This window comes from Panulirus ornatus, chromosome 12 (assembly GCF_036320965.1).
Source record: "Panulirus ornatus isolate Po-2019 chromosome 12, ASM3632096v1, whole genome shotgun sequence".
Lineage (NCBI taxonomy): Eukaryota > Metazoa > Arthropoda > Malacostraca > Decapoda > Palinuridae > Panulirus > Panulirus ornatus.
This window is the reverse complement of record NC_092235.1, coordinates 68,052,044-68,077,734: the sequence shown is the minus strand read 5'-3', so window position 1 is coordinate 68,077,734 and position 25,691 is coordinate 68,052,044. Positions and strand designations below refer to the sequence as shown.

The following is a 25,691-nucleotide window of genomic DNA, read 5'->3' as shown; positions in this document are numbered from 1 at the left end:
TCCCGTGTTAGCGAGGTAGCGTTAAGAAGAGAGGACTAAGCCTTTGATGGAATATCCTCACTTGGCCCCCTTCTCTGTTCCTTCTTTTGGAAAATTAAGAAAAAAATGAGAGGGGAGGATTTCCAGCCCCCCCGCTCCCTTCCCTTTTAGTCGCCTTCTACGACACGTAGGGAATACGTGGGAAGTATTCTTTCTCCCCTATCCCCAGGGATAATATATATATATATATATATATATATATATATATATATATATATATATATATATATATATATATATATATATATAGTGTGTGTGTATATAATAAAAATGGATATGAGACCTTACCCAGAAGTGGCTCATGATGTTAACTTGGAAAGTCTTCTGGATGAGGTCGTCCGGTGCATCCTTAAAGTTTTTGCCAGTTACTATACCCGCATTGTTAATCAAGATGTCAACCTGCATCAGCAAACATGATATTATTACTAGTCACCACAATCAACAAACTCATATCATCCCCACAATTACAAACCCACCAGCACATTATACCTAGAATGACGTGGTACATATAGCATAATTTACCAATTAGATTCCATGTCACTACCTTACAAGCATAAACATTTATATATTCTTTAGGGAAAAAATAACTAGCAAATTTACATCACCTTGTAAGTAAATATGAGGATTTGTATAAACGTTTCTCATTACGGCAGCATAACTGAGATTACTACAGTAAAAATTATTTGTATATATCAAGAATATCTTTTATACATGACTCCTTTATTTGTACGGTGGCCGAAAAAAAATGGATATTTAAGGATATACTGAGGGAAGGATCCACTGACCTTGCCAACCTCCTGCTTCACCTTGGCTGCGGCAGCATAAATGGCGTGTCTGTCACATAGGTCGACGCTATAGGGGCGGCACACACCCCCAGCGGCCACCACCAGTCGAGCTGTCTCCTCATTATCTGCCCACACGAACACATGTATAATACACCGTCCAATATCTACATTCATATCAATACAGAATGAGCAGTTAGGCAGAATATATTCAAGCAAGAGTACAGCAACGAGGCTGTATGAATACCCGCGATACGCATGACTTTCACCCCTAATAGCTCTTGAGGAAGACAGACTATGGTCTTACTCTAAACTACCCCTCACAACCACTCACAAACCATGGCGATAACTACTGTAAATATATCACATCTACTGCTTATCATGTTCCTCAGTTATACAACCACCCCAGCAGTGGATAAACGATTCCCTCCACCACACAATCTAGCTTATAACTCATAACAGAGATAAGTTTAATACAACTAAATTAAATGTAGATTTTTTTTTTTTTTGCTTGGACTGGTTTATTTACAGACTCACGGTGGAGGCTGTATGAAAAGGTTACAGTGCTGATAAGGCAAAATTAGGAATGTATTGAAACCGCAAGGTTAAAGACTACAATTGTATGATTTGTATCGCTGTAGAACACACTGTGTTCTAGATGTATAGCCACACCATCTGAGCAAATACGGGATAATACATACACATGTGTATACATATACATACATATGTGATACAGGTTAATTCCTGCCAGGGAGACGAGACTCAAGCACTCACACAGCTCACTTCCACATCCATAAAACACCCTTCAACATTAGGCTACCTTCACACACTCACAAACATACCTGTGTCCATCCCCCCCTCCCATGCCCCATGACATCTATAAATAAATGGCTTCTGACACATATATGGAAATATTCAGTTGATTGTTCACATCGTATAATATCAGCACGAAATTGGAATATGACTTAAGTTTCATTGTCCTTAAAGAATAACAAAGTACTGATTGGAAAGATCCACATGGGGGAAGAAAGATGGTGCTAGAATTAAGAGGAGTAAATTTGTCCATTACAGATGAGAGAAGAGAAAGGGGTGACAAACAGCCTTTTAAATGTTTAAAGTTAACCATTTCAACAGTGAACAATTCTTCGTAGTATGTACAAATAGAGCAAAAAGAGGCCATCATATGAACAAGAAACTAGTCTGAAATGATGTAAAGAAGTCATTTCAGTGTTGTGAATGAATGAAATAAACTGTGTAGAAAACTGAACACTGACTACACAAAAGTTTAAAAAGTTGTATGAGAGTAGCCAATGTCAGAAATGGGCCCAACGAGTGTACAAAATCATGAGAGAGAGAGAGAGAGAGAGAGAGAGAGAGAGAGAGAGAGAGAGAGAGAGAGAGAGAGAGAGAGAGAGAGAGAGAGAGGCCCGTCAGACCTCCTCTACAGTTCCTCAAAAAAAAAATTATTAAATAGATATGGAAAAAAATACCACCACCACGCGCCTCTTCCACGGACCGTCGTCCGTCACAACACTCGACTTGTTCCAAGCAGATCTAGTACAGATATGAGACCAGTCATATATCTCCCACCATGAACATGTGAACTGCATTGCCATAAAAGTGAAGAGCTCAGTTTGCTGTTAGTTAAGTTGTATGATATGTCTATTGCATTAGTTTCGCTTAATAGGCTTTATGGTACATAAATTACTGTATTATTGTTGTTAGGCTTTGTGATATATCAACTGCTGTATTACTGCACTAGGTTTTGTGGTTTATCAACTACTGTATCATTGTAGCTGGGTTTGATGGTAAATCAACTGTGGTATATCAAACAACGTATGACGGTTTTGTGATTTATCAAATGCATTTTGCGACTAGGCTTTGTGGTACATCGACCATTGTATTATTGTAACTATTCATCACTTGATGCTAAAGCTTTGTGGTGTATCAACTTCTGTATTGTCGTACTTATTCATGACTTGATGTTCAAATCTTAATAAGCTTTGTGGTATACGTGGTATATCAAGTGTATATCTGTGGTGTTAGGTTTTGCTATATCAACGGTATATCTGTGGTATAAGGCTTTGTGGTATATCAAATACTGTAACTGCATCACTTAATGTTCAATCAAGCTCATAATGTAAAAAATAAAATAACATCCCTGAATACCTGCCATCCTGGCTATCTAAATGTACTTCACCTACATGCTTTTTGGAAATATCCAGTTCATCCTAGTCTTAACTCTTGTATGATTTAGATATTTAGTAACAATCATGACCTCCCAGTTCTGTAATATATCTAATATTTTCAGGCATATGGCTGCCTACATCCAACACCGTTATTTACCTATTTATTTATTTTATCTTATCTAGTTATACACAAACCTCACAACATGGGTGAAGCCACACTTGTCAGGACCAAAGTGTGTCAGTTAGGGTGGTGTGTGCGTGTGTACAGTGGAAGTTACATCATCTAACCCTAGGGGAGATCTCCCCTCGTGGTGACGGCCGGGGTCAGGGTCACCTGACCCAAGGGGACCAGACCTACCATCAGCTCTGACCCAGACACTGCAGGGCCTCTCGTGATCTTCCCTACAGGATGGGACTCAACTCCTCATCCAGGTATTACGAGTTAAATGTGACAGCCACTAGCACAAGACGAGGACACTGACACCAGCATACACCTGGTGACTCCACTACTCCCTATCCTCACGTCCATACGTTCCCTTCACATTCTATTCTCGCTAAACCTTCCCTAAGGTCTATTCTCGCCCTAAGACGCCATTATTTACGATTCTCGATGTCTGATCTTGCCTGTCCTCACCCTCTATGTAACTGTACCATGACAGTCACAGCCAACCCCTCTAACCCAGCAATCCCTCCCTAAGGTGTCATCCCATCCGGTCTCCAGTTCCTCAGCTTCCCTCGCATGGTCCAGGCTGGTGACTCCCCCTCCAACCCTTACTCATGTTACCCACCTTCACTCTAATATAGTCTCTGTTAGTTAATCCTCGGCGTCAAACTCATACACGCTTCTCTTAGCTTTCCTCCTCTCCCCTTCCTTGTTACTACATGCTGGCCTGCTCTTCCTACAATCACATCATGAAAATTACTAGAATTCGTCCACATCTTGCTCTCTCCACTGGATCTAAAAATTGCATTCTCATATCTTCCCTACCAACGTTGTCTAAATTGGTGAGTTTACTTGACCTATTTTCTTCCATGACTTTATACTGAGATGGGGAAACGTTTGGTACAAACTTATAGTCCTAAAAAATACAAAAAAACATAAAATAATAATAATAATAATAATAATCAATAAAATACATTAACTTTCCCTAAGCAGCAGGCGAACGAGCGGAGGGAGTTGAAGCAGAGCAGTGCTGGGTCATCGTGCGTCACACACTCCTGACGGTTACAACCCGCGGCGTATAAACCTCCCGTCACAACTAACTATCCGCTTCCCTCGCGTCACCTTAGTAACACTCCACACGACAACGCCTACACAACGTTACAGCTGGCATAGCAACACTGTCACTATGGTATCCCGACACTTGGTAGGGGAAGCAGATCAACTGCCTAAGTGTCTGCCTCCGGTCCATGATGGCCTTAAGTAACAAAGTTAACGTTACTGGTCGGGAGGAGGACTATCGAACAACTTCAATACAACCACTGAGCACAACGGTATGATAAATGAACATAACAATTCAACCCTTGACCATTACGATACAACCGTTGACCATTACAACACGACCAGTACGATACAACCTTTGGCCATTACAACAAGACAATTACGACACAACCCTTGGCCATTACTATACAACAAAACCATTACAAGACAACCCTTGACTATAACGATACAACCCTTGACCATAACACAACCATTACGATATAACCCATGACCACTGCAATACGACTTGAAGACTATAAAGCCTCAGACTTTCCCGTAACGCTTCAGTTATTATCAATGGCTAGCTTGGCCACCGCATCACATGTTGTAACGTTGTGCTCATGGCATCAACTGACCTGAGAGATTAGTGTACATGGAGGCAATTCTTACTTGACGCAAGTGCCAGCCACACAGTATGGGCTGTATGGCGGAGGTGGAGGATAAACCATAAAGAATGAAGAAGCCCTTGCGTGGCCCTCACTCAGACGAAGGCTTAAGGTGGACGCTAATCCATTTTACGTCAATCTGTGTCAGACGAGTACGGACTTAGATAAGGTATTGCATCACCCGACCCTCACCCCAAGCCGTTCCCCCTCCAGACTTGCCAAAACAAAGGGTGCACCACACACACACATACACACGGGCCTCCAGGGTGTAGTGGTTAGCAGTACTGACAATGATTAACAAAGGGCCCCATGACCAGGAGACATGGCCCCGCCAGTGTAAAACTGTTTCCCCATACTGTACAAACTCGTAATTTACTGTCAGTAGATTATGTATGCGTTCTAGACCTTTCCTCTAAGGTCCTCTAACTAAACAGCCACTACGTTATTTAGGTTATTTAGAAAAGACCAAGCAGACCTTATTTACTCTTAAATGAATCTACTTTCTTTCCTCTGACTATGTCCTTCCTGAATCCCCTCTCCTAACGTGAATGTTTGTTAATATTAATATATTTCTCAGCCCCCTTACTTTCTCTCATCTCATGACGCCCTACATAATGTTTAAACTGGTTTCACAGACTCTTTAACTCCTGTAGTTGAGTTATTATTCGATCTTTTGACAATTTCACATAATGCGCCTGGTCTCTTGTCGTTCCTCAATCTTCTTTCCTCCTGCTATCTTCCTATTCGACTTTGATACAAATGATTGGTCTTGTGTGTGTGTGTGTGTGTGTGTGTGTGTGTGTGTGTGTGTGTGTGTGTGTGTGTGTGTGTGAGGAACGGAGAGGGCGTAGTAACCATATATATCGAGTACTCGTGTTTGTGGCTGCGTGACTGGCACGACTATGACACCCCCCTTTACCGCTGTTGTCGCTGACCCGAACACATCACCACACCCTGCACCGTCACCGTCACCCACCCCTGTACCATCAACACTGTCACCAACCTACATAGAGACACCGGACTAAAGGTGTACGTGAGGCGCCGGCACCAGCTACAGCTCGCCCCCCGTTCCAGCCGCGAGACGTGTACGACGACACCCTCCCTCCATCCACCCAGGGTTGTGCAGCGATCACCAGGGCGACACTTCCCCTTCGCCCCACCCCAACTCCCTACATATATGGTAGATAAACTAACCATTGTTGTAGCCACAACCCTAGGGAGGAACTGGCCAGTATCATTAGCCACAACTCCCAGGATGTGCCAAGGAGGTCCTGGCCAGCGTTACAATCTTACTCCCAGGGTAGGACAGGGGGGAACCTGGCCAGTAACACAACCCCCAGGTTGGGTCAGGGAGGTCCTGGCCAATGTTATAACCACAACCCTGGAGAGGACCAAGGAAGACCTAGTTAGTGTTACCATCCCCACAGAACCCCAGCGTAGGCCAGACAGAACCCTGGCGTCTCAAGGCCATATATAATCACACGCACAAAAGAATTACCATCACAGCAGCACTATCATCACACAACAGCAAGGATTCCGATGTAATACTTTTTTTTCGTCTGGGGTGATGATTTTTCACTGTTGGAGAAGAAGGTTCACTGTATTCAGTTCGTGTGTATTTCCTCAGCACTGTGATCGGTGAGCGAGTCCCGCCAGTTAAGTAGGAATCGTATACTGCACAGTTCTACTAACATCCGGCACTGACGGTGACTTCTATACCCCCGAGCTTCGTCCCGGTAATATAAGACACTTGATAACATGCTCTGTGCCCTCATGTATCTGGATACATTACTATAGATAACATTATAACTTAATCCCATCCAAAATACTGAAAGTGTGATACTGTATGTCTTTAATGTATGAGGGTGAATGATTACGGGGTGGCACCCCGACTCGAAGCTCAAAGGCTTGGGGTGCACAATGAATTTGCCGGGGACACCGGCACAAATCACTCAAAATCAATCGCTGCTGCTGAGATAGGCTTACGGAAGACTGACCAGCCAAGGCGAACCCTGTCATCGAAGACGCATATAACAACCAGGAAGCAGCAGGCGTAGTGGCCCAGAATCCCTAACAGTATTCAGGATAAAAGTTTGTACGTTTCAAGGACATGATCCACTTACAAATAACGAAGCCACGGGCACAATCCACTACTCACCACATCAACGTATATTCCAACAGCAAGATATAAACTAGGAAACCTGTTTGCAAGTTCATGTCATGTCACTCGAACCTTTGTTGAAATAAAGGTAAACTTAATTCGGCCCGAGTCCATCAGAGAAACTGTATATCACACCCCTGGTATATAAGGGCTATCATACATGTCTCACGTACTGTAAACCTGGTAAACAATTTTGCTTCAGGGATAGTAACCAACACTGGTAAATCTTATGACTACAGCAAAGATCGAAACCGGTATGAGAACCCCATCTCTTTAAGTTTGAATCTGGAACTAGTTTGGGAACTTGTAAACAAATCTCAGCCTTAACTAACCCTTAACCATCTCCATAAGGAAAAATGATGGCTCTGTATGGAGTTTATAGTGTTCCACTTTACTAAAGACATTCTGTTGTTTCTACATTTTAAGCTATTGAGCTCATTATCAGACCACTGAATTCCGACCCAATCCTTTCAGGAAGGGAGTACGATCCCTCGGTACGACGGTACGATCCTTGTGTATGATGATACTGTCATGCTCAAGGTTAGTATCATCATGCTCAGGGAACTAACAAGGTGCACCACTACGAAGGACGTATGTAAACAACTGTAAAGAGTAAGAGCAAAAAATATTACGTTAACTGGAGGTGGGTGCCTGATATCACTGGCTCACTGACTAGTTTAAAAACCTGCATGATATAACCTGGCCTGAGCCAGGTACCCATTTTATCGACCAATCCCTATGGGTGGATGAACAGCCGGGCTGACTGTGGACCGACTGCACCAATCGAGTTTCTAGCCTATGCGCTCGACCCTTGGCGGCCCGTGACTGCGTCACCGTCAGGAATGCTAACCACTACGCCACAAAAAATTCACATACATACATACGCACAAATCAGTTTTCAGTAAAAAAGAAAAGGCAACTGTAGGGCAATACATAAAAATACACTAAATAAAGAATATTAAAGAAGAACCACCTTTCAGAAACTAAGACAAGTTTAAAAGTAAAATTAACCAGTTAGTCGAAATGTTATGAAGTATCGATATGGTAGGAAATGATTCCCTGGCGTCATGAAACACTCTAAGGCTTAAGCTATGAATGACAAAACAGTAACTGTTGCGACGCTACTGCGCAGCATACACAGGTAGGCGCTCCGCTCAGTGAAGGTTATCCAGCAGCCGCCACTTTCCTCACCAACGTCCTCCACAACCTTACCCTGAAGGTCTACTTATATATATATAAGTGAGTCAGTTGTTGTTCGCTGATGATACAGCGCTGGTGGCTGATTCATGTGAGAAACTGCAGAAGCTGGTGACTGAGTTTGGTAAAGTGTGTGGAAGAAGAAAGTTAAGAGTAAATGTGAATAAGAGCAAGGTTATTAGGTACAGTAGGGTTGAGGGTCAAGTCAATTGGGAGGTGAGTTTGAATGGAGAATAACTGGAGGAAGTGAAGTGTTTTAGATATCTGGGAGTGGATCTGGCAGCGGATGGAACCATGGAAGCGGAAGTGGATCATAGGGTGGGGGAGGGGGCGAAAATTCTGGGAGCCTTGAAGAATGTGTGGAAGTCGAGAACATTATCTCGGAAAGCAAAAATGGGTATGTTTGAAGGAATAGTGGTTCCAACAATGTTGTATGGTTGCGAGGCGTGGGCTATGGATAGAGTTGTGCGCAGGAGGATGGATGTGCTGGAAATGAGATGTTTGAGGACAATGTGTGGTGTGAGGTGGTTTGATCGAGTAAGTAACGTAAGGGTAAGAGAGATGTGTGGAAATAAAAAGAGCGTGGTTGAGAGAGCAGAAGAGGGTGTTTTGAAATGGTTTGGGCACATGGAGAGAATGAGTGAGGAAAGATTGACCAAGAGGATATATGTGTCGGAGGTGGAGGGAACGAGGAGAAGAGGGAGACCAAATTGGAGGTGGAGAGATGGAGTGAAAAAGATTTTGTGTGATCGGGGCCTGAACATGCAGGAGGGTGTAAGGAGGGCAAGGAATAGAGTGAATTGGAGCGATGTGGTATACAGGGGTTGACGTGCTGTCAGTGGAGTGAATCAAGGGCATGTGAAGCGTCTGGGGTAAACCTATGGAAAGCTGTGTAGGTATGTATATTTTGCGTGTGTGGACGTGTGTATGTACATGTGTATGGGGGGGGGGGGGGTTGGGCCATTTCTTTCGTCTGTTTCCTTGCGCTACCTCGCAAACGCGGGAGACAGCTGACAAAGTAAAAAAAAAAAATATATATATATATATATATATATATATATATATATATATATATATATATATATATATATATGCCGGTGAGTATTTTATGAATGTTTGCTACGTTGGTGTAGTGTGTACCTAGTTTGTATGCGGGTGCGTGTTTGTATGTGTATTTTCATGTTTGACTCTGTGTCTGTGCAAGTGATGTGCTACACACTGTGCCAGGCACACCAGTAAGTAAGACGGTGTAAGAGGTGCACAGTTTAGCAGGACGGTACAACAGATACGTAGTAGTTTGGAAAAGACAGAGCGACAGGTACAGTGGTTGTCAGGAATGAGCGACAGGTACAGTGGTTGTCAGGAATGTGCGACAGATACACAAATTGTCAAGAAAGTGAAACAAGTACCCAGGTTGGCAGGATGTAAATGGACGCCTAAACCTCTTGAGTACGACAAAATGACCCTTGGGTGTGATGGCTAAACAAGCTAAACAGGTTAATTAACTCAAAGGCGTCGCGTCGTCAGTCTGCTACCCTTAACAAAATAACACCAGAAATATTCACCTTTTATAAGTAGCAAACATACCAGCCTCACCAACGCGGAAGGACCGGGCAGAAGAGACATCATGTGGTTCTTCCTGGTGTGTCTCGCTAGGAAAACGTACACACAGAAAAAAATAATCGTTGTGGTATTATGTAAGCTATCAACGTATTGAAAAAAAAAATCGCGCCATCACGTCAGAATCATGTATTGCAAAACCTTGAATCTTTACTCAAAGGTAACGGACGTAGAGCGTTCGACTGCGATGGAATGACGATCAAGATATTTGGATCGAAACTTTATTTGTACCTAATCATATATCAATAGAAATCAATAAACTAAAGACTTCAGACAAAAATGATTCACTCTGAATACAAGATCCTCCGCACCGAATACAACCCTACCATTGCACCACATTAAACAGCTGTAAAGTAAAGATTTTTCCTCGTTTCTTGTTGTGTGCTTCCGAGACAGAGTGGATTGGTCGCTTGTGATACAGATCCCAAGTCAGGAAAGTGGATCATCTTGTCGCAAGCGTGGACGATCCTTTACATATAGTGTTTTGTTGTTTTGAGGTGTTTCTAGGTACACTGTAAGCCCCAGAGGTATAGAAAATAATAATCCCGAGAATTTGACTTGGTAAAAACACAGGTTTTAGATAATATACATAATATACTTCTGTATTACACTGGTACCCAAAAACAGTCACCTATGTCCTCTCTGTATCACACTGGTACCCAAAACCAGTCGCCTATGTCCTCAAGCCACCTTATATGTTGCATCCAACTTGACCAAGTGATGCCCTATGCCAACCATCACCATCTTGGCCATAGGATGTGCTGTGCCATATTGGCCATAGGATGTGCTGTGCTAACCATTTATCATCCTCGCCAGGGGATGGCCCATACCAATCATCATTATCAGGCCATGAGATGTCTTAGGGTAATCACTATCCTGGTCATGGGGTGTCCCATGCCAGTCATCACTATCCTGGTCATGGGATGTCCCATGTAAATCATCACCATCCTGGCCAGGAAATGTGTCATGCCAACCATTACAAGAAATGGTTGGCTTGGAAAATATGAATATACATATCAACACCCATACATCTACATATGTATCTGTAATAAGTAGAAAGCCTAACATTCAATTCCTTTCCATACGTCTCAGAAAATGTTTACTAGAAATTCCCTCTCATAAACAAGGGCAGGAGTGGCTGGGTGGAGTGGGGTGGGGTGGAGTGGGGTGGGGTGGGGTGGGATAGGCGTACCCGGATTGTGCCCCGCTGACCTTGACAACAATTCCCTTGACAGATACGCTGGCTCACTTAACTTTTTGTGGTCGTTTGTTTTTTCTTCTTTTTTTTTATGCACATGAACAAATAAATTATACGACGAAGACCTTCAACAGCCTGGGAATCTACGTAGTTTAATCACGTGTGACCACAGTGTTTATTGCATTGCATGGCTAGTGCTTCAGTGAAGTAATGATACGAGCGGTGTATGTGGTAGGACGGGACGTTCTCCCACATCCTCAGTAATTCATAAATTTATGGCAAGGTATTTCCCCTTCTCATGTTTCAGACGTCTTAAACTGCCCTTCTAACCTCCTTCCGTATTCCATACGTTATCAAACCTACTTTCCAATAACTATACTGGACTGACTAGTATATACATACAAAGCTTATCCCAGGAGAATGGTTAACCTAACCTGTTAAGACTAACCTACACATCTTAACCTCCTCCGTGGGATGCACGTGCGTGATGGCAACCTAATCAGCAGAATCGTGCCCAAGGGGCGTTCCACGGTGGTCAGGGCCCCAGGGAAATAACCACACGATAGCTAGGACCGAAGTCTGATGCACTCAGAGGACCGGAACACACACACACACACACACACCATGTTATTGGCTCTCTCTCTCTCTCTCTCTCTCTCTCTCTCTCTCTCTCTCTCTCTCTCTCTCTCTCTCTCTCTCTCTCTCTCTCTCCCCGACAACGTGGATAAAGAAATACATTTTAGAGAAAGTGTGGTGGAGAAACAGAGGCTGACTGTTACTATGTCCAGTATAAGTTTATTAAAGTAAGTGACGTAAGAGATGTCCAAGAGTTTCACTTTTTGGTAAGTACTGTTGCCAAGCTTTGTACGTCAAAGAAGGTGCGTAACACACAAAATGACAAATGCGAGTGTAAAACTCTGCCCGTAACACATACGTAATCAGTGTTTGGGTCTAATCAAGGGATGAGAAAATAGCGTAAGCCGGGATGTGTGCAAATGTGTTTGAGTAAGACATTGTATATACAAAATCATGGGATGGGGGCAAAGCGAGTTTTACGTCTCTCTGTGTAATACACAAGTGGTAATCGCATATAACATTACTCAACGTCTGCTTGGCACAACGCACGTGAATGCTTCTGTGACGGAAGCACACAAGTCAAGCAAATACCTGTTACCTCACAGTACCCTCCACATGATGACTACCTCCTACAGGGATCATGTATCCGGGCTCTGTCATGGTAGCCATCCACCTCGCGGCAGTAGTGCTGAGCACACCCACCCGTCATATTACTGCCGCCTGTCCTCAACCTACTGTAGTGCACATTGTATAATCTCTCACAGATATCTGATGACAATGGCTGGCCACTCACGAGGCACCGTCAGACGGGTTAGTGAGTGGGTGGGTGGGTATACGCCAAGTTCGCCCCTGCCGCAGACTCTACTCCACCTGCATTGTGTGCCGATGTGTCCCTGTACGCTTCTGGTTTCGGTATAAATACTATGATTTGCTGATAGGGAACTTTAAGCTAATGGAGTTCAGTCCCTAAATTCTTCTCTACAGTCACTAAATCTTTGGATCTTATCAACGCTCGCAGGATTTAGTACGTCATCACATGCGGTTATCTTAAACTTCAACACTACAGAAGTACATACTCGCCTCTAACTTGTTCCTTAGTTTATCTGTATGTCCTGCAAGTGATCTGTTCCTCACTGTTCCAATGAAACTTCGTATTAAGTCTATGGCGAGTGATCTCTTTTGTAACCCAGCTACCGATCTTCACATACCAAATCTGTAACCCACATGTGGACCTCTTCTAACATTTGAATACCTCCACAAAGTAAGGTGATGTACTGTGTGGTACGTGCTCCGTCATGACCTGCATAGGTAATGTACCGTGGTACATATTTCGTTATCACCAGGGTAGTCAGTGTACCGTGGTACATATTTCGTTATCACCAGGGTAGTCAGTGTACCGTGGTACATGCTTCGTTATCACCAGGGTAGTCAGTGTACCGTGGTACATGCTTCGTTATCACCAGGGTAGTCAGTGTACCGTGGTACATGCTTCGTTATCACCAGGGTAACCAGTGTACCGTGGTACATGCTTCGTTATCACCAGGGTAGTCAGTGTACCGTGGTACATGCTTCGTTATCACCAGGGTAGTCAGTGTACCGTGGTACATGCTTCGTTATCACCAGGGTAGTCAGTGTACCGTGGTACATGCTTCGTTATCACCAGGGTAGTCAGTGTACCGTGGTACATGCTTCGTTATCACCAGGGTAGTCAGTGTACCGTGGTACATGCTTCGTTATCACCAGGGTAACCAGTGTACCGTGGTACACGCTCCATCATCACTTGCACAATCAGTGTACCGTGGTAGATGCCCCGCTATCACCTGCGTAATCAGTATACCGTGCTACATATTTCGTTTCAACCGGGTAGTCAAAAGGGACCCTGGTAATGCTTGGGTTTTCAAACCGGGTAGTAGTTTTACCTTCAGTTGTTTCCCAAACAGGGACCTGTACATGGTTCCTTTCCCTAACAGGGACCCAACCCCCCAGGGAGTCAGGACCGGGCCCTGTTTTTTCCCCAGTTCCCGGACTGCCTTTTACCGGTTCAGGGACCTGGAAACTTTGTTACACCATTTTATTACCTGGGACATATTTTTATAATGGTGGTGGTAAAATTTCGTTTTCACCCGGGGTGTTCCGGGAAGGGGGGTTTTTCACCTTGCGTTCCCAGGGTTTTTAACCTTGTATTATGGGACAAATTTTTACCCCTTTTGTATGACACCACCCCCAACAACCACCCAACCGTTAACCAAGGGGGCCCCGTTTTTCCTTCCTCTTGGGTTTTCAAGGGTAGAGGAGGGAAAGGGAAAAGGGAAATATGAGTGGACAAGGGAAAAGGGAGGGAAAAGGTACCGGGAAAATAATTTTTGAAAAATAAAATCATTTCCCCGGGAACCTTTCCCATAATTTTCATTTTTTTCCCCCAGGAAAAAAGGCCGGGTAAAGCTTTTAAAACCCCTTTTCTTTCCTTAAAAAAAATTTTTTTTTTTCCCGGAGTTTATGTAACCTTTTAAATTTTGACCCATATCGGGAAAACTATTTTTATCACCCCAAAAGGTATTAACTTGTTATCCCCGGGAGCATGGCCTTCCCTATTTTTTTAAAAAAACCCAATCCCTTACCAAACTTTCCCAAAACCATTACCCATAATTTTTTTACCCAATATTACCTTAAAATTTTTTTTATTCAAACCCTAAAACCCTTTCATTTTTTCCCAGGGATAATTAAACCTTAAAATTTTTCCCGGGGTTGGACCCCCCTTCCTTTGTTTTAAAAAAAGGGGCCAGGCCGGGACTATTTGGGAACACCGGTGGCGGAGGGTAATGCTTGACCCGGTGGTTGGGGGGAAAAACCCCCAGGTGGGAAACCACAAATTTGGGTTTTTCCCCGGAAGCGGAAAACCTTTAAATTTTTTTCACCCGGGAACAGGATTCCCTTCGTTTCACCAAAGGGGACCCCTTCCTTGGGCCAAACCTTTTCCCCCCCGGAGGCCTTACCTTCAAGTTTGATTTACCAAATTAAAACCCCGGGACTTTTCCTTAAACCCTTTGGAACCCGGGTAAAACCCTTCGGTTTCAAGGGAAAGGTTTCCGGCCCTGTTGATCCCGGGGTCATTCCGGGGCATATTTTTTGGGGTCATTCCGGGGCGTTGTTTCAAGGATCATTCCCATTCCGTTTCCCCGGGAGCCCTGCCGTTCTGCCCGATCCCCAACAGTGGTACCACAAAGGGTTGGTTTTTCCCCGGAGTCGGGACCCCCCGGGGAACCCCAACCCTTTTTTCCTTCAAATTCCCAAAATCTTGGGGAAAAAATTTAGGGTACAACCCCTTTTGCACGGGGGTTTCCAAAAATTGAAAAGAAAAAGGGCGACCCTTTTGGGGAAGGGGCCCGCGGGTTTTAATTTGACCCTTTTGGTAGGTTTAAAAGGGAAAATTTGGGTTTGGGGCCCTGCTCTAGTGGGTTAAAAAAAATATTTATTATTATTATACTTTGTCGCGTCTCCCGCGTTTGCGAGGTTTTGCGCAAGGGAAAAAGACGAAAGAAAAGGCCCCAAACCCCCCCCCCCCTAACATGTATATACATACGTCCACACACGCAAATATACATACCCACACAGCTTTCCATGGTTTACCCCAGACGCTTCACATGCCTTGATTCAATCCACTGACAGCACGTCAACCCCGGTATACCACATCGCTCCAATTCACTCTATTTCTTGCCCTCCTTTCACCCTCCTGCATGTTCAGGCCCCGATCACACAAAATCTTTTTCACTCCATCTTTCCACCTCCGATTTGGTCTCCCTCTTCTCCTCGTTCCCTCCACCTCCGACACATATATCCTCTTGGTCAATCTTTCCTCACTCATTCTCTCCATGTGCCCAAACCACTTCAAAACACCCTCTTCTGCTCTCTCAACCACGCTCTTTTTATTTCCACACATCTCTCTTACCCTTACGTTACTCACTCGATCAAACCACTTCACACCACACATTGTCCTCAAACATCTCATTTCCAGCACATCCATCCTCCTGCGCACAACTCTATCCATAGCCCACGCCTCGCAACCATACAACATTGTTGGAACCACTATTCCTTCAAACATACCCATTTTTGCTTTCCGAGATAATGTTCTCGACTTCCACACATTCTTCAAGGCCCCCAGAATTTTCGCCCCCTCCCCCACCCTATGATCCACTTCCGCTTCCATGGTTCCATCCGCTGCCAGATCCACTCCCAGATATCTAAAACACTTCACTTCCTCCAGTTTTTCTCCATTCAAACTCACCTCCCAACTTGACTTGACTCTCAACCCTACTGTACCTAATAACCTTGCTCTTATTCACATTTACTCTTAACTTTCTTCTTCCACACACTTTACCAAACTCAGTCACCAGCTTCTGCAGTTTCTCACATGAATCAGCCACCATCGCTGTATCATCAGCGAACAACAACTGACTCACTTCCCAAGCTCTCTCATCCCCAACTAGGAAGAAAATTATTTTCACTAAGATACATTTACCGTTCAATCTCGTATACTTCGTTACGACCGCAAAGGCATCATAACTATTTCCAGATGAGAATCATCGACATATGACCCTGTTATCTTCGTCACATCTTAATCAAGATAACAGTTCCTACCCGGGTTCACTCAGACGAATTTATACCTGAATCATTACTGGTTTCTGTATTTTCAAGATTAACTTACTGTATCTAGCGCCGACCAAGTTACCATCTTATCATCTCTAGCTAAATATATTCGTTAAATTTCTAATTTCAATTATCACATCATTTTAAAATCAATGTGTCTACTATGATGAAGTGAGGGAAACAACGTATAATGCTTTAAGTTGGTCTTGCTCTCTTACTACCTTGCACGTCTCCATTTTGTCATTTCAACGCATAAACCTTTCACAAAATACAAAACGTACACAGAAATCTTAGCAACAAGATACAGATCCACTGGGATATTCCCAAGTTGCCAACCTTAACTTCCACTGCGTGAACGCCAAAGCCAACCCCTACACTCTCTGCTACAACACCTCACACCCTAACCCCAACACGGATTTGCGAAATCCAAAGATCAACATTCTGCTTTAAAAGGAACACATGCACATGAAAATCCAGCTACTATAGGAGCCACGGGTAGAAACTTTAAATATTCTTGAGAATTCTATCTCCGTCTCTATCCTAGCTACGTGGAATCACTCTTCCCAAACGAGTACCTACCTGGGTGGGTCACCTTAATCCCCACTCAGGTCACCCACACTTTTGCTTTCTTAACAATAGTCTGAGCTACATATTCAAACTACAGTTTAAGCTTCTTGAAACTCCTTCTGTTCCCCTTATATGAATCTTCCTCCGTAACTGCATTTCAATTTCTTCTCAAAAATCTACCAGAAAGGTTATCCTCAATACTTTCTTCCCTTTCTAAATATCATGTTCCTCTTCCGCATGGAATTCATTAGTCTTTTAAACATCAATCACAATTCTTATACCCTTTATCATTTGACAGTGGATATAATCATTTCTCTCCAGTTACCAAAGATCCCGTGTAACCATAAACACAGTCCACACGGCTTCATCTCCATTCTTCAACACCTCACCCAACAACTTCTCTACAAGTCATTCTATTATCTTTTATAGTATAAAGCAGTAATACTATTTATCTATTCGCACGCAATGACACACTGAGAAGGGAGGAAATTCTGCAATCATGGGGCCCCATCTCTTGAAATTTCTCCATTACCCTAATACATATAAATTGTATGCTGTCCGCATTCATTACCTCGTAACTCAATGTCGTCCAGTTCCTAAAGTCCCACTACCCTAACATCATACAAGCACTTTTTCACATCTTGTCAACCAAGTTTCACGTTTAGTTTCAAGTTAAGGCCTCTGGTTGTTCTGTCCTTCCACCTTTCAGAAAACTGTTTGCTGCCAACGTCATTAAACTGATATACAAAGCCTTTCTCTTCCATGGTAGACATATCTAAGGCCTGATGTTTCTATGTCTCATCTCTATTGACAATGGTACCATATTCGTTACTCTCCTCTGTACCTTCTTTAGTAGTTCTCCGTGCTGCTTTAGGAGCCAACACCAAACTTGAGGCGTATTCTTGTTATAGCCAAAGGTAGGATGTCAACAGCTTGCTAAATATTTCCTTATTCGTGTACACTTGAAAGTAAATCTAATGCATACCAGCAGACAGATCGGTCACCTTTCTTATTATCCTACTGTGAGACTCAGGTAACAGGATAGGGACTACGTCGATTCCCAAGTCCTTCTCACAGTTTCCTGTAGTGATGTTTTCACTACTACTACATACTCCCTAACCCCAAATCTCATCGTACCATTACCCACGTCTCTCTTATCACGACCCATTATCAGTCACTTAAGAACACAGCTTCACAAACTTTGTCCTCTACAACCAGCAGCCTACAATGAACCTTATCATTATAACGTAACTCACCAACATGGTATAAATTCTCAGTGTGCGTTCCATACGTGCATTTTTGGATACCTTTTTGTTGGAAGAGCGCATTTTGTAATTTGAGTTGTGTGCCTCTGAGAATCCGAGAAATGCAAATTGCACCACCAACACGTTTCTTATTTTCTTGTGGAATCCCACGCCTATCCCTGTCCCCTACCCACCCACTCACATCAATAACAACAGTTAACCACTACATACAATCCTTCATCTTTCATTACAAGTTCATCATCCCTCTTCATAACAAGATCCCCCAGGAAACCTCATGTCGCATTTTTTCGTTCATTCCCAGAGGGTCATTTTCGCAAAAGCCTTGGTTCACATATGTATATCAAAATAATTCTTCCTTAAAATAGCTACCATTTCCATCCACTTACAGTCTTCGTTCATTCCTCTCAGACACAGAGTAACATATCCAATGTAATTTGGGCTATATAATATACAATCCAGAACAACCCGCTTGCCTGCATTTATGGTGTTATGCATATCCTCCAATGATTTCAAACGATAAAATTTGATCTTATACTTCCTTTTCAGAAATGATAATACATCGAATCCATTTTATCTGATAAACACCATTTCTGGGCACCACAGATAATCATATATCAATTCAATGTAATGTAACAATATGACAATCTCCATACCTTATATAATTTTGTTAAATGCTAGCCTATCGCCAACCCATAACAACTTATTTGCACTGTACAAGAAAGAATAGTTTCTACGCTTGTTAGTCCCACGTCTCATAAACTTTTTGTACAATTATACATCTTTGTAAACATTTATACAGTCCTCAGTGTCATAATCCAGTTGAATGCATTCGTCCATTACTTATACCATAAAAGGACTTCCTAACATACTCTAACAACTTTCTGGCTTAATATCCTGCTACATTCCGTGGTTGTAGTAGCCCTACATTTCGCTGAACTGTTTACTGTCCGTTACCGAGTTGGTATAAAAACTACTGTTCTTTACTATGGATGCCGTCGATAACATGACACAAAGTTCTTAATCATATGAATGAAGCACTGCATAATCAATAGCTGATTTACTCATATTTTTCTTAGACTCAGTCCCACTAATTTCAAAAAGAAATATACCTTTCAATAACTTCCAACAGTTCGTAGTTATGCCGACTCTGTTTACAAGTACATACTGAAAATACATTATACACCATTTCATGTCCTCCCGCTTGTGTCAACACAGCTAATCCGTCACCATCTTCAGGTCTGAGGGGAGGACCTTGGCCTTACGGACCTGACCCAGTTATTCATCCAATGGCCTCTTAACCATCTTAAAACGAGAACTTGGACGAGTTAGATGGACGGTGTTCAGTGACGTAGCACAAGACCATGTTACTGCAGTTCTTCATCAAGATGCATACGTATATCCTTCGCTCATCCCAATGGAAATTATATTTGCATTAATCATCTTGCTTGGTAAGGCATAGGTGGGAGTTGCTACAGATAACGGGTAAAACTACATAGCTCCTGAAGTGTCAAAACATGTGAAAATTTGGTGTTACCTACATATGTGTTCTAAACCACGGAACAATCATGACCTTTTCTGATTACGTAGCAGGTGCTCCTCTTTTCCTCGTCATGCCTTTGTGTCTCGGGCGCATACCTGGACTGGGTAAGTTAGTCTGTTCTGTTGATTAGCCGGAACACGGAACTAGGGAAAGTGGGGTACGTCAAAGCCATACTAGCAACGTTTGCGCCGCGGACCTGAACATGAGATAGTCAAGATAGAGAGGGAACAGTATTTGGCCTTTCACTCTGAAGGAAAGATAATGTGTAGCATATACTTATAGATAAACACTATCTATAAGAAACATTAATCAACTTGGTAAGCAACCAAGGCTGCAGCATGAGAGAAAATGATCGGTTAACTTTGCTGCACTGCCTCTAACAGTCAGTTGATTGTACCTTGTCATCCATTCAGTCTTCGTCTGGCCTTTCACGACTCATCTCTCAACATCTTTGTGTTCTCGTTGTAAAGCAAGATGATCACTGTAACTTTACGTGACTCTTTCCACCGTCCCTTCCTCTCACTCTCTTTGTTTACATATACATAAAGAACATGCATTAAGACACAAAAACATACATTTATATACTAATGTCATTTTCTCTGTCGGTCTCTAATTACAGTATATGAAAATATAGTCCTATATATATATATATATATATAAAGTAGAGGACTTCAAAGATATTTCCTGCACCATGTCCACAGCTACAGTCGCCGACGAGGTTTCTTACCTGCTGTGTTGACATCCCAGGTGACGATCTTAGCGCCCCTGGCGGCCATCTTGAGGCAGATGAGACGACCGATGCCGGAGGCACCACCCGTCACCAGTACCACGTCCCCAGCCACGTCCTTCCTGAGGAACTTCCTGGGCACAAGGGACAAGACCAGCGACTCTAAAGCGTAGTAGATAGAGGCTATCAGAGCTCCAAGTAACCCTAGGAGCGCTACTGGGATATCAAACCACGCCATAATGCCCACCACAGTATCCTTCCTAAGTAGGAACTGTACACGTCTGGCTATACACCTTCGGTTGTAAACACCAACGTTTGTGTTATGGCTGTTGTCTCACGCAGCACCAGCCCGCTAATCTTAATGTTCTCTCTTAACTATCCTTCTCTCCTGGACCTGTTGGAGAGAAATATTCATGTTGCATCACTCATTACACAGGTGGCTGTCTAATTAATGCTTACTGCCCAACGACCTACCCTGTGGCCTTCCTGAAAAAGAAGCATTAGATAATATTTACGTACATTTCTTAACATCTACATTTTATCGCACTGCCTCAAATTAAAATCTCGTTGTAGGTACTCGGGTAAGAAAGGTAAGTATCTAGTAAAATACTTTACATAGGTGTTTTAAAGTCTGTGAAAGCTTTTTTCACGAAGGATTCAGACGAATTTCAATATCTATTCATCACTGATAGACAGGACTTCAGCTGTGGAACATACTTTTTTTTGTATTCAGTTATAACGATTGCAACGTCTTACGACGGCATCGCCCTTGTGCAAGAACAACACGAACTGAAGCAAGATGGTACGAGGTATGACCCTTGGGTATAATGGCGAGATGTTTGACCCCGATCTTCGACTGTCGCCAAGACCTTGGGGAGACAGACGTTTGCACGCCGACACAGTGAAGCTTGTAATCGCTGCAGCACTGGTCTCACCTGCACACTTACAAGTGCAGCTACTTTGATACCCCGAAGACCCTCCCTTCACGGCATACGGGAACTACTCGATAAAGACCATGTGTAAGTCTTCTCAGTCACTCTTAATTAGAGGGGAAACACGGAGTCATGTGAGGAAAAGCACTCCGAAAGGCTTGGGGCTCTCCTACAGACACGGGGAATATGTACGCTATTAGTCTTAACCTGGACCTATTCCCTATACCAAATGTCGTGTCACAGACACATGAACATATACATCTTCAGCTGAGAAATACTGTAAAAGTGTCTTCATGATGGGCCAGTTTCACAGTCACTCTAACTCAACAAATTTTTGTCAACAGGTATTGAGGAAAATACCTCTAATTTATATTCCTTAAAAGCTAAAGCAGACAATGAAAAATACGCAACATGCAAGATGAACGAGAATACGAAAATCACATGATTTATGTTGCGGCCGAGCGAAAAGGGAAACGAAGTTGTCATGATGGCCAGGGGTGAAAAAAAGTCCAGGAATACATAAAAATGGCGGCCCCAAGGATGGTTTGTCGTCCTCAGACATTATGGTGATCATTTTGATGACCAGTTGGGCTGATGACAGTCTTTCAACATTCTCTTAATCTCAGTACAAACCAATTACATTTTTTCTATTTACGTTGAAGACTCCACTCATGGAGTAAATTCAGTTCTCATCGAAGACAATCCTTAAGAGAGAAAATCATCCATGACCTCATAAACTGGAAAACCAGACCCCATCCCCCTGAAAGAAAACTAGACAGTAGTGCCAGGAAAATCATGATATTTATGAGGAAAAGCAGCCTGACATAGGTGCCATGAGGAAAAAATAAGGTGCAGGCTGCATGTATCGAAATATTTAGACAAGACCGGAACTACACTTGCAACGGCTCCCAGACACCATTACAACACCTAGTCAGGACGGTATTGTTTCCATGCGCGGCTGAATGTCTGCAACATATAAAGTGAGATGCAATATTTGTATCATCCGTAATTACGTCTTATCATTTGCTTACATGCATTTCTGATGACTCTAGCGAGAATAAACTTCTAATCCCAAGGCTTCATTCTGTGTTAACATGGTACCACAAGTCCCACGTAACGGTCCACTTTCACTGCTAAGTAAAGCATACATCTCGTCTCTCGGAATTCATAGTATTATCTGTGACATTCTATTATGAGAGTCAGATTACTGAATGACCGCTCAGCTATCGCAACTAGCACAGGAGATGTGTAAAGAATCCCCAAAGTAATGAAGAAGTTGCTAAATATTTCGTTTAACTTGAGGGTAATAATAATAATTATCAAAAGACGAAGTGGACTTAAAGCCTTCTCGCTGTAAAGGCTCCCAAGAGCCAAAACACCTTCCCTACCCTAGCTAGGGTCGGTTCTGCCCACCGTAAAGTTCTACCATTACTTACCGGTACACATATCATTACATGCGGGCTGATGTGGTGAATAATATATATTTTTGCAGATTTCGCAGTAACTATGATTACTGCCTGATGTTCTTCATTTTGAATGATGCCACTATCATGGAATGCATCCATCCCCACAAAATTACGTCTCCCGCATCAGTACGACAAACACCAAGACATTCCGCACCGAAGCTTACTATTGTGCATTAACTTGATTTACATAATTGTCAGCCGTAAAAGTAGTGCATCACTATAATGAAGCATAACAATTACTTCAATTTGTTTTTTCTGGTCATTTTAGCATTTCCTGACAAACATTTAAACTATCCATATTACATAATGCAAAAAATCACCGATTAACTGAACCAAAATTCATACTAATATACTAATCACATCAGGAAACTTTAATCTTTTTTTCCTGCAAGCAATACAAGGGCTGATGTGTGCCCCAAGCTGAAACAAATTTGTCAGTATCAATCACGTTAAGAAATCAGTCGCTTTATTTGTATCTCTTGTACAATCTAAGAAATAAATACACGGCCTTCAAAGTTCATAAGAAGCATTGCAGGAAAATCGATCAATTTTATTCACTATAAATAACTCAACAAAGATATTGTAGGCAAGAGGATATTCTAAGAATAAAAAAGAAAACACATACTAAAGCAAGATGGCCAGTATAGTATAAAATATAGTCGACAAACTCGGAATATAAAACTTTAGTCCATAAACTCAGAATCTTTCCCGAACGTATATTATATAGCTTTACCCAGCTTAATGACCCAGCTTCATTTACCAGTCACGGACACTACCATTTGAAGTAAAAACTTTCCCTACGTGTCTCCCCTCTCTCCCTGTAATGGTTGACATCTGGCACATTACGTTACTTGCAGTCTCATCTGCTGCTCCATCACATTCACTTCGAACGACCAGCGTTATATTCTTCCCTCTCTCTCTCTCTCTCTCTCTCTCTCTCTCTCTCTCTCTCTCTCTCTCTCTCTCTCTCTCTCTCTCTCTCTCTCTCTCCCTAGTCTTAAGCTAAAGTGGTTGGCGGAAGAGCAAGCGATGTCAGAAACTTAGGGCCATGAGTTTGTTGGACTATACCATGTTGATAAGAGCATATATATATATATATATATATATATATATATATATATATATATATATATATATATATATATATATATATATATATACGTGTACTGATTATACTTGATCGCCGTTTCCCGCGTCAGCGAGGTAGCACCAGGAAACAGACGAAGACGCCATCCCACCCACGTCGTCCATTTCTAATATTAGTCTACTCCAGGATAGCATAGGCTCTTAGTAATGATACCTAAGTACACGCGGGAGGTATTTTCACTGTATCCTTAGAATCATAAGTTTCTTCAACTTGCAATTATGGGCATGTTAAATGTATACTTTGTTTCTCCATAAAGGACGTCAAAGGAAGTAACAGACTGTTCAGCATAACGTGTGACTGCAAACATGGGCGGGACAGGCACACTTACCGCCCAGTTCAAATGACCAGACGATCTCAACAAAAATCCCACACGTGGGGAAAAGGATCTTAAGTATCCTGGCCCTGACAGGACACTGAGACTTAATATATAATTCTCATACTAAATTCATTAGCATAAAATTCGATTTCCTGTCAGGGACAAAGGCAAATAACTCCATTTCCGTCATCGTACCTCTTCCTCCTTTTATTGATTTCCTTGCAAACTGATCTGTAGCCTATTCATTAAATTTTACTCTAAAATGCATGGCATCAAATACCAACAGCAGACTGGTGTGATGGTGACAATATTAATAAATCTTATCAGACACTTTCCTAAAAAGTCACAAATTCCACCGAATAAATATCGGTAAGCAAAGTGCATCGTAATCTACTTGTTCTGCTATAGCCCCTTCCCTAAAGATAGACGAAATCATAATCATTCATGCCATATCATCCAAGGGATAGCATGTTATGTACGCCAGTATCTTGATTTATTAGTAAACGTATACGCTTATCAGCCTAAAAAAAAAAATGGTATACCAACGTAAAATCACTTACTTCGTTGATACTGAGTGAAGCATTAACGTGTTTGTCAATATCTATGAACACATGGATAACGTGTACATCAGGCGAGCAGCACAATCTCTTCCCTACGTTGTTGGGTTAATACTGTCTGCACTCTGAATGGATGGCTGAGTGGCTGGCTACTGCTGGCGGCTGCCAGATGTTGTACTCCCGAGAGGCGCGCCAGATCATTAATTCAGATCAAAATTAATGTCAAAATATTGGCAAATACAAAGCTCCTAAAAGCAATAAACCAATCAGTGCACTCTTCTATAAGAATTGTTTCACTGGTGTTTGTTTTAATTAGTCAATTAAAACAGAAACTTTTATCCGAAGACTGAATTGGAATCTGTACGTTCGGGTGCACCCATCTTCACCGTCTGGAGCAGCTATCATACAATTTCACAAACAAACGAAAACGAAATTTCAGTATTGATCGTCATATATGTATTAACATGACATGAAGAAATGAAAATTAGAATTCAGATTCTTTCACAGGAAACCTGGGAGAACAAGATTTTCTGCTTAAGGCTACTGAAAGTGATGAAACAGCTAGGCATGGTATATATATATATATATATATATATATATATATATATATATATATATATATATATATATATATATATATATATATATATATACGACTAGAGCGGAGCCGATTGTCAAATCCAGCACAGAACCTGTAATGTTGTTCAGTCATCCTCTGCAGATCTCTATAACGGCTGAATTTACGTGAATTTACTCTGAGGACATGATTGTTCATACCCTTACATGACTCCTTGTCTCCATATCAATTTCTGTTACTATTAGTTAGAGTAAATAACACGAATTCATTCTTGCAGGACTCATGAAAATGGCAAACTTAATATATCAAAGATGCATCACTTGAT

At 42.2% G+C, this 25,691-nt stretch overlaps 1 protein-coding gene across 2 annotated transcripts in view; it reads right to left on the bottom strand.

Annotated features, from left to right (window-relative positions):
* LOC139752184 (epidermal retinol dehydrogenase 2-like) overlaps positions 1-24,943 on the bottom strand; it is a 52,917-nt gene extending 27,974 nt beyond the window's left edge. The window contains exons 1-4 of one of the 2 annotated variants that reach the window (XM_071668148.1): positions 24,793-24,943; positions 20,372-20,765; positions 825-949; positions 328-438 (exon numbers count right to left, since the gene is read on the bottom strand). In XM_071668148.1, the coding sequence (XP_071524249.1) occupies positions 328-438; positions 825-949; positions 20,372-20,609 (474 nt within the window). In that variant the 5' untranslated portion in view covers positions 20,610-20,765; positions 24,793-24,943. The remainder of the gene's footprint in view (positions 1-327; positions 439-824; positions 950-20,371; positions 20,766-24,792) is intronic. The other variant, XM_071668149.1, reaches the window with a different exon arrangement.
* Positions 24,944-25,691: the final 748 nt, after the last annotated feature.